We start from the raw sequence: 10,785 nt of genomic DNA, 5'->3' as shown, positions 1-10,785 counted from the left end.
AGAATCACCCCAGAATCTAAAACTTGCCTTCTTAAAGAAGTAAAGATTGCATATATCAGCCAGTCGCTATGGGCCTGAACTCGGCCCATTTACAACTCTACCAATGATTTTTCAGATATCAACCATAATAAAAATATAATATCATTATGAAGAAAATAATAAAATTATATTTCATCTGTACCAAAAAAAATTACAAAATATTTGTGTCACATTTTTTTTTAAAATTTTAAATAATGACAAATAAATAAAAGAATAGAAATAAACCATCAAACGATGGGCATAACATCAAAAGGTGATGGGAGATATTCGTTGTTATCCCACGAAATGGTAAGCAATCTATCTACTTCTGGAATAATTTGGTCGAATATCATGTCCATGTTCATTTGATCTTCATAACAAGGAGCCACTTCTTCAACTTCATTCACTGGTGTTTCGTTTGTTTTCTTAGCTCCCCATTTATGCTTGTATATTCGACACAAAACAAATCCATTCATCTGCAATGAAAATCAAAATGCAATCATATTAATAAATAAAAGATATTTCACGTTATTAGGACACCATGCAATGGATTGTACGTTAAAAATATGTATTTGAGTTTTTTTTTTTTTTTTTCCTTACTCTTATGTGATGATCCTCTTGAGTTGCAGCCACCATCTTCCTCTTTCTCTTCCTAGCCTCAGTCTCAGTAGTCGTTGTAGGAGGATCAACCTGGTCGATCCTATACTCTGGCATCAACCAATCTGTTTTCTTCCCCTTAGGTGCCGTACCAATGTGGAATTTCAAATTCATCTTATATCCAACTACTTTATCTTGATCAAGAACCGTTGTATGTCCCGTAGTAGCCTTCCAGTATCCGTTTCCTGTTTTCCTAGCTGGGCGTGATCCACCCTCATACTTACGATTCCTTTGTGTGAAGAAATACATGTCCTTCTCTTCTTCAACCGCAAACTGACCTGCAAACCAAATCTTGATTTTAGGTTAAAAGGAAAAAAAAGAAAAAAAGAAAAGAAAAGAAAAGATAGAATCGTTTGTTTGCTTACTTGCAAGATCATCAGGATTGAAGTTGTAGATATCGATTTCTTGAATTACGTGAGCGGGGAGTGGAAGACCTAGATTCTTATTATTAAGATAATGCACTAATAATTCAGAATCAGTGGGAAGGAAGCGATAACCTGGAGGGAATTTCAACATAGGTTTCATCTCTCTCTATGAAGATGAAGAAGATGAAGAAGAAGTTTCTGGATATTTGGAAATAAGAGATTGGGAGTTTTTCAAGTGAGGAGTATTGATTCTTTCATTTGAATATATAGTATACCTGGCTAATATATTCCATCACCGGCACGTGTACCTTTCCACGTTTAACGAGATATCAGAGTCATGTTTACGTAAGCGCCGAAGATCGGTGGAGACGACTGTGATCATCAGTTTGGACGGCCTATATTGGGGTATGATCTTTGGTCACGAGATGAGTACTTACCACGTGGGACAAATGACAAAAATGGAAACAACCACTGTGGAAATCTTCTTGGGGCTTCGAAACCGTTGATAGTGGGTTGAGGATTTCTCAGTTACACTTTCCTGGAAACAGGCCGTTTGGTGAAATATTCCCTGCGGCGAGTCTTCTTATAAGGCACGTATACCCTGCACAGGTATTACGTCTAACAGAGCTCCGTCTGCACATCCTCACCGTCCATCAATTTTGCTATCTGGGGTTGGTACAAATCTCAGGTGGGCTACACGATAGTAGTACGTATCTGGGTGGTTTCGGGACTGTGGGGCCTATCATGATGTTTGTGATTTATATCCACGCAGTCTGTCTGTTTTTTCATCTCATTTTAAAGAATGATCCCAAAAATAAAGCAGATCAAAATTCGAGGTCGGCCACACCAAAGGAAATAGTGGTGAGTGAACTACCACCATTAAAAACTGCTTGGGGACCACAAAAGTTTTAGATCAAGCTGATATTTGTGTTTTCACTTCATCCATGTCTGTGTGACCTTATCAACCGGTTGATGGCAAAGAAACATTACAGTGAGCCTTGCCTACTTTTTAACAGTCAGTGTTGTTCAATTATCTTCTGTTTCTTATGGTGTGGTCCACTTGAGATTTAGATCTTCTTTACTTTTGAGATCATGTCTTAAAATCATATGGAAAATGATGGACGGCGTGGATGTAAAACACATACATCACGGTGGGCCACACGGTCCTCAAAACCGTGGATGTTTATATATTTGTGATTTAGATGGACCCCATGATTGGAAATAGTGTATACGGCAACGAACATCCTCTAAACTATTTCCCTTAGTATGGACATGCTGTTTAGTTCTCATGGCTAAATTTTGATGTGCCATCTAATGGTTGAAGTGGATTTTATATAATCGAGGTTGTAGGCCTTGTAAATATCAAGTATAGATCCCACTTACTTTCTTTAGTGTGTCATACTTGAATTCCAAGTAAACTTCATTTTGTATTTGCATCGCTGGAACTAAACTGAGATAAAGTCTGGTTGTCTCCCTCCCTCCAGCACCCAGAGAACATTTAGGATAAATAGGTGGGTGAAGTTGATTGGGAGGCCACTCTTGAATTTCAACGGCCACAAAAATCCTCTAATATTAGATATTTAGTCCATACTATACTTGAGACAGAAAAAAAAAAAAAAAAATCGGCTATGTCCACAAATCAGGTGGGCCATACCACAAGGACCATTGGAGATCAGATGCCACCAATAGGTTTGTGTTTGGTGCCACCATGGCGTGTATCTTTCATCAAACCCGGTCATCATCAGTTGTTAATCATCAGATGAAGGGATGATAACAAAAATTCAGCTACATAAAAAAACTCACGTGAGGGGGTATCCTCATTTTTTTTTTTATGGGGATGATCTTTTGTACCTAGAAAGAAGATCCAAAACCCAAGTGGACCACATTGGTGGTAAATAGTGAGGATAGAGTGTCTACGTTGAAACATTAGTTGGGCGACGGAAATTTTTAATTAGGCTAAAATGCCAATATGAACGACTTTATGAATGTTATGGACGAGACATAAATATCAAGGTGGAATTCAGAGATATTTCAATGGTGGGCATTTCCCTAACCAGTTTTTTTCCTCCTGCAAGGCCACTTGAGCGTTGGATCTGCTTCAATTTTAAAATTATGCCCTAACATGATCCAGAGATACAGATGGACAGGGTGGATTTCTCACTAACATCACCACGGGCCCTACCTATCTTCCATAGCAAGAATGGCTGAAGGTTCTCGCATGAAGCGGATCAACACCAAGTTATGTGGGTCCACCATCATGTATGTGTTACATCTACACCGTTCATCCATTTTTAGAGATAATTTCAAGATCAAGTGCACCACACCACAGAAAATAGTGGTAATAATGACACCCACTGTTGGAACTTTTATAGGGCCACCATGATGTACATTTGCCATCTAACCATTTCATAAGGTCACACAGACATTGGTGAAAGGACAACAGAAACTAGTTTCATCCAAAACTTCCGTAACCTCCCATAAAATTTTAATGGCAGGCATTTAATCCCCACTGTTTTTTTGGTGTGATCTGCTTAAGTTATGAGCTGCTCCAGTTTTGGGATGAACCCTGAAATGTTCTTGCAAAATGAACAGACAGTGTAGATGTAACACATATATCATGGTAGGATCCAGTGACGTCAACACGCCAGATGCGTTACACAACGCAATCCGCTTCCATATCCGGACGCGGACCCCTGGTTACGGCCGAATCAACTAATTTCTCAAAACTGATGGTACGGAAGTAAGGATTGCATAAAATAGCCAATTGCTGTTAGATTTGTATCTGACCAGTCCTAAATTAGGCGGGAGAAACAGATGAACGGTGTGAATATACAACACATTGTCAAGGTGGGCCCTACAGTAATTCTAACACCCACTGAGCTCTTATCCGGGTAACACCTAATCCATTCCCGTTCGGTAGACTTCAGCCAATGGCTGGTGGTTGGGAAATCGGATTGCGTACTGAGTTACTCAGTATGCTTTTACCGTACTGAGTAAACTCAGTTGAGCCCACTGTGAATGTGTGTGGTTTATCCACACCGTCCATACATTTTTCCTGCTAATTTTAGGAGTTAATACCAAAATTGAAATAAATCCAAAGCTCAGGTGGACCATGCCACCGGAAACATTGTGGAATAACGATTTCCACCGTTGAAATCTTCCTAGGGTGCAAAGTAATGTTTATTTGTCATCCAACCTATTCATAAGATCACAAAGACATGGACGAAGAGAAAGGACAAATGTCAGCTTGATCCAAAAATCCTGTGGCCTCCAAGAAGTTTTCAATGCTAGAAGTTCAATCACACTATTTCCTATGATGTGGTCCACTTGTGCTTTGGATATTCTTATAGTTTGGGCTCAAGATCTAAAATTATCTTTTAACATGAATAAACCAAGTGGATATAATAAATAAATAATAGTGGATCCCACATAGTTAGTACACAATCCACTTCAGGTGGTTAGTGCTATATGGGCACCACCATGATGTATGCCTCTTATCCATGTCGTTCGTCCTTTTTTTAAGATCATTTTATATTAGGAGACCAAAATTGAGGTAGATCCGAATCTCGGGTGGACCACCTGTAACAAAATTTTGGAGACAACCATTAGATCAAGTTGATATTTATTGTTTCCCTTCATCCAGGCCTATATGACTTGATCAATGGGGTGAATGTCAAATAAACATTATAGTGGGCCCTGGGAGGTTTTTAACGGTGAAAATTCAATCACTATTGTTTTTTCATGGTGTCCCTGGGATTTAGATCAGCCTCATTTTTTGATCAATCTGTAAAATGATCTTAAAAAAATGGATAGATGACATGCATAAAATACATACATCATAGTGGGGCCCATAGAACACCAACTTCAACCCCTCTCAAGAACTATGAGCTAAGTGGGCCCCACCATGATGATTACGACAAATCCACTCCATTCATCCATTTTGCTAGATTATGTTAGGATATGAGTCAAAAATGAGGCAAGTGCAAAACTCAAGTGAGCCTCATTATAACGCCCTGAAAATTGGGAGTCGTGCATACACTCAACTCCCAAGTTCCCAGGTATCACTTATAATCAATTTTACTATTTTGTGTTTAATCCGGTTTAATGAGCAGTATGGAACTACGTGAAACATGAATCACAATCACGTCTAGTTTATTGAAATGGAAGTGGCTAAATGTATGCAAGTCTACAAAATATACCAACAGGTCGCTCAAGGCGTCGCCTAGCAAAAATACAAAAAATGATATGTCTAAAAGAATAGCGCGCTGAGTCCACCACTCAGCGATCCAAAATCTGTCTGCTAAATCTATGGTGAGCTGCCCATCAGCTGGAAGTAGGACAGCTCATCCTCCTCATCAATGCTGGCACCGCACGGCTCATCGAACTCAGCATCACCTACAGCTACTGAAGAGTCTAGTTGGTGTTTTAAAACACCATCCCAAAGTGGGAGTGAGTGATCAACTTAGTGAGTGCTATTAGCTTTAAGTTACAACAAGAATCAATTCTTTGATGAATTTAATTAAAGACAAACATTCATAAATTTCTGACTAATCTCGTTAATGCATATGTATGGAATATGATATGATGCATGACCTCGCACCAACACTTCCTCGAGCGACTTCATCTAACTATCGTGTATGACCAACACTCCCTCGTTGCGACCTCAACTGCCGAGTTATCAACCTAACTAATGCGATGCGATCGTGATCGTGTTAGCCGAGTCTTTAATTAATTGTGTTCATCCAGCAAATTAGAGAAATTGATACACCCCACGGTATCAATGCCCTCAACTAGTTGCGAGGCCAAGGCCCTTCAACGTGCGAGGCTAGGACCTCGCGATCCTTGATCCCATTGGGTTTCCCATCCCCAATTTCAAGCACATGGGGAGTGCTAGGAAGTGAGATCGCTCGCGGTCACTATAGGGAAGCTCGTCACCCCAGCATAGGCTGACAGCTCAGACATTGTGTCCTATTCCACCATGCCCAGCTTTTGAGACAGTGGATCAGTTTCAAATGGTTATTAATAGGCTTCAGTAAGCGAAGGGTATTCCAGGTTCTATACAGGTGTGAGTAAACATGGTTGGCCAGTAAGTGGACTCGACCGTGCGAGTTTAGGCGAGTACATGATAGACGACATCGGGTACAAGCGACCCATGTAGTCCACCTATTATCGCCCATTCGCATCCACTCAAATCCACTGGTTTAGCCGCAGGATGGTACTACCAACGGGACCACCTTCTCCAACCTCAGTTCCCTAACCAACCTAGGGATTTGATGACATTCAATGATACTCCAACAATTCAGGATTCGACTTCTAACACAAGTGAAGTCATGCATTCATACATCAAACATAAAAATTCAGATTTTTCTACAAATGCAACTACTAATAATAATACGAAATTAATGTGTATGTGTATTGTGTGGGGTTATCGAAGAGAACAAGAATTATACATCATTCATAAACAAACATACAACAAGGATTAATGCAATCATGCATGCCACAAGGAAGGTTATACTAGAATCGTATATGAGATGAACATGCCACACCAAAATCATGCCCAATCATGTTGAAGAACAAATAAGCAACACTTTATGTAATTTGGGAGGACCTATCATGTAGGGTCTTGGCTAGATTCTCTCTAGATTACTCAAGCACATCATCCTAACATTCATAATCATTAAATTCATACTAAAATTGGTATTAGGCCACCTAAGAATAATAGTCTGTACCTATGGATCGTTGAGAGCTTGAAGGAACGACCTAGATGTGTTGAACTCGCGGGTCGATTGGCCGGAATCCTAAGTCAATGCATTTGCATATTAGGATTTCATGCAAATCCTAGCTCAACACAAGGGATTTCTAAAAAGATGAGTGATTACCTCCCCACTCAGTTGAAAGTTGCTTGTAGTTGTGGATATGGGGAAGAGGAAGGTGGTTCTCTAAGGTTCCAAGTTTCCTTGGGCCCCACTTCCTACTACCTCTTCTTCCTCTCTCTTTTCTCACTTCTCTCTTTTTTGTTGTTGTAGTAGTGGAAGTGTATGAGAGAGAGCTTTAGGGTTTTATTTCCTATGTTTGGGCCAAATGGCCTCAAGTTCTACTAATTCCCTTCAATGGCCCTGTGGGACCCCTTTTTGGCTGTTGGGGTTGCCGTGTCACTTCCCTGGCCACCACATTTATAGTGTAGGTGCCCCATGGCCCGATGAAAGGCTATACAAAATTTGAAGGCAAACGGATGAGGAATTTTACCACAAGGGTCCGATCTTTAAATGACCTTGTGGGGTCCATTTCTGGCCGCTGGGGTTGCTTTGATAGGTCCCTGGTCACGAAATTTGTAGGATAGGTGTTCCATGGCCCGATGAAGGGCCTTGCAAAATTTAATGGCAAACGGATGCAAGGTTTTATCGTAAAGGTCCGTTTTACGATCAACGGTCACCGTTCCACGATTAGGTTTTAGATTTTGTGGATGGGAGTAGAGAAATGTTTTCAGCCTTCAACGTGAATGTAGAAGAGATCCGATGGCTGCAAGGCCTAATATTTCAGTTTCATTAAAAGGACTAGTGATTTAAAATTCTAGCCTTTGAGCCAAGGCTGAGGTGAGTCGCACTTGGGAAGTGTAGTCAGGATGGTGCGGATAATTAATTTATACGCATCTATTGAATCTGTGGTCCATGGCGGACCACAAGCCCAGTGAGGTCTACGGTTTTTCCAATTCTTAGATTTTTTTCTAACCCTCCTTGACCGTTGCACGGCCCACATAAATGGTCACCAAGTATATTTAGACTAACTGGTTTAACGGCCCGCAGTTGGCCCGAACATAACTAGACTCGTCCGCCTTAATAGGATAACCTGGGTTAATTTGTTGGTGGTACCCCTCACACGACTGGTTTAATCCAGCGGTCCTGTGGAAAATCCCACGTGGACGCCCTAAGACACTTCTGATTAGGCCGAGTGTTACACTCATAGCTAGAGACAATGAGGATTGAATAGGGCGATTGAAGTTTAAGATTGCCATTTATTTTTGTGTTTTCTATTCAAGCATGCATGAACGATCTTAAGAAAGGCATGGCTGACATGTAAACATCAATTGAACAAGGAAAAAGTGAGAATTTAGGTACTGTTTTTTCCTCTATTTAATGCAAACTTGAGTTTTGGATCTGTTTCATTTTCGGGACCATATGCAAACATGATTCGGTAAAATGCACTACAAGAAATAGGGCTTTTACTGACAAAAGTTTTGTCGACGAAATAATTTTCGTCGGTAAAACAGTACTTTTATCAAGAATTTTTTTTTTCATCGGTAAAACCTTTTCCCAACGAAGGTTTCGTTGCTAAAAATAAATATTCCCGACGAACAAGAGCCGTCGGTAATAATGTCATATTTTTAACTTGGTCAATTCTCTCTAATGATTTTTACTGACGAACGAAAATCGTTGGCAATAATCCCCAAAAAAATTTTACCAACGAAAAAAATCGTTAGTAATACTCATATTTTTACCGAACAACTAAAATCATCTGTAAAAATCGCGTAATGTTTTTTACCGACGAACGAGAGCTGTCGGTAATAATGTTAAATTTAACTTGCCAATTTCCACTAATGATTTTTACCGACGAACAAAAACCGTCGGCAATGATCGCTTAAATTTTTTAACCGACGAAAAACATCATCGGTAATACTCTGTTTTTTACCGACAAACGAAAATCGTCGGTAAAAATCCCATAATGTTTTTTACCAACGAACGAGAGTCGTCGGTAATAATACTATATTTTTAACTTGACTGTTTGCTATTGATTTTTCCCGACGAACTAATACCGTCGGCAATAAGTACGTAAATTTTTTTACCGACTAACGAAAATCGTTGATGTTACTCCCCTATTGTTTTTTACTGACGAACGAGAGCCATCGGTAATAAAGTTATATTTTCAACTCGAAAATTTCGTGATTACGTAAAAAATTTGTTTTACCGGTGAACCAAAACCGTCGGTAATAATGTTTTTACCAACGAAATTATGACGGGAATAATGTTATTTATTTATGTAACAACCCTAAATTTTCGCAAGAGTTTTACCGACGAACCAAAACCGTCGGTAATAATGTGCTAATTACCTATTTTTTACCGATGGACATAAACCGTCGGTAATAATCCCTTGTTATTTCTCAAGGACCAAAAACCGTCGGTAAAGGTAGTAAGTTTATAGGTATATCTATATTTAGTTTTTATATTAAATTAGTGGAAATTTTTTTTTTGTTATTTAAAAGTAATATTTAAATGATTTGTAATATCACATGAAAAAGAATATTGAGAAGTTTAAAAATTTTAACAATGTTTGGAAAAATTTTGAAAACAAAAATTCAGAATTTATATTTTATTTTTATTTTTGAAATAATTTATAATAAAAATGATATTTTGTTAAAAGTTTTCAAAAATATACATTTTAAAAAAATGTTATTTTGAAATTAATGGAAATTGGAATTTATGTGTGAAAAAAAAATTACTAAATTATTAGGCACATCCACTAATTGTACATTTAACCATTTTTGGACAATCTAATCAATCCAGATTGAAGAGTAAATAACTCCTGATGTTTAAATTAAATTTCACTAAAATTATTTATCAATTTTGTATGCTCAATATCTTTTTCATATGCAATTTGATCAAGACGAGTAAATAGTGAAATTGAGTATTGATCAGAAAAATAGAGTGAATGGACCAGACATGTAAAATGGGCCAAATATTCTAGTTAAAATTGTGACCCAACTTTATTGACCTCGTGATAACCTAGTGTTGATGTTAGTAAGTTTATGGGCGTGTCGAACATCAACACCGTGAATTTAATGTGTACCCTTTAGGTAAATAATTCCCAATGGTCAAACAACCCCAAAACATCAAAGGCCTGAAATATTGCACTGATTAGATGATCTTAACCATCCAACCAGTGGGTAGTAGGTAGGTGGGGAAAAAAAAAAGAGCCTGTGCAATTGTCCACATTCGATGCACGATAGTAAACCTTGCGATTAGCAGTCACCATAGAATGGCCCACGTTGTGGATGGTCCAGATCACGGTATGCCCACCCCAAGTATCAACCATGCTACTACACCCTGAATGAGTGATGGACGGTTCCTCTACCACGTTTGTAGAATATGCTTATTCTATTTTTTATTTTTTATTTTAATAATCTTATTCTACAACCACATCTGGGCCCACCATCATGTAGGGCCAACATCCTCTTCGTCCATCGGGCACCACCCTTAAAGTCTACCGCATATGCGAAAAATTAGGATCCAAGGCACAGGTACCCAAAATTAGGCCATTCCAAAACTCAAGTGGGCCATACAATATGATTTTAGAGGTTTTGGTAGGGCCATGCCATCTAGAAGCATGTGCCTAATTTTTAGGCCCACATGAGTTTTGGATGCGGCTGAAACTTGGTGGGGCGCACATGTGAAGACATCTTAAAAAAATATAAAAGCACTTAGTGGGGCCCACATGAGTTTTGGATGCGGTTGAAACTTGGTCTGACCCCTCATCCAAGTGGGACACACATAATGAATGGGTTGGATATTTGAATCACATTTAGGTAGGCCCAATATATGATTATAAATGTTTTAAGGAAATGTCTCTCTCTACTACATTTAGGTGAGTTACTGATCATTACCCTTACCAGAGTAAACTATGTGGGGTCCACCGTTATTTATTTAATTTATCCACTCAATTAATCTATGTTAACAGAAGAGAGAGAGAGAGA

At 38.8% G+C, this 10,785-nt stretch overlaps 1 protein-coding gene across 1 annotated transcript; it reads right to left on the bottom strand.

Annotated features, from left to right (window-relative positions):
* Positions 1-266: 266 nt before the first annotated feature.
* Positions 267-1,108, bottom strand: LOC131218175 (NAC domain-containing protein JA2L-like). The gene is made up of 2 exons (XM_058212854.1): positions 619-1,108; positions 267-494 (listed from the first exon to the last, which is right to left on the bottom strand). The coding sequence occupies exons 1-2, from the start codon at positions 922-924 to the stop codon at positions 267-269; spliced, it is 534 nt and encodes a 177-aa protein (XP_058068837.1). The 5' UTR covers positions 925-1,108.
* Between the last annotated feature and the right edge of the window lie 9,677 nt (positions 1,109-10,785).

This window comes from Magnolia sinica, chromosome 11 (assembly GCF_029962835.1).
Source record: "Magnolia sinica isolate HGM2019 chromosome 11, MsV1, whole genome shotgun sequence".
Classification (NCBI taxonomy): Eukaryota; Viridiplantae; Streptophyta; class Magnoliopsida; order Magnoliales; family Magnoliaceae; genus Magnolia; species Magnolia sinica.
Note: the sequence above shows the minus strand (reverse complement) of the source record. Positions and strands in the feature narration are given on the sequence as shown.

What these genes read in the sequence shown, in the direction of transcription:
- LOC131218175 (XM_058212854.1), bottom strand. Translation starts at nt 924, where the DNA reads ATGTATTTCTTCACACAAAGGAATCGTAAGTATGAGGGTGGATCACGC. An exon ending in AAGAGGATCATCACATAAGA is followed by an intron (nt 495 to 618) that starts GTAAGGAAAAAA and finishes TTTTCATTGCAG; the next exon opens with ATGAATGGATTTGTTTTGTG.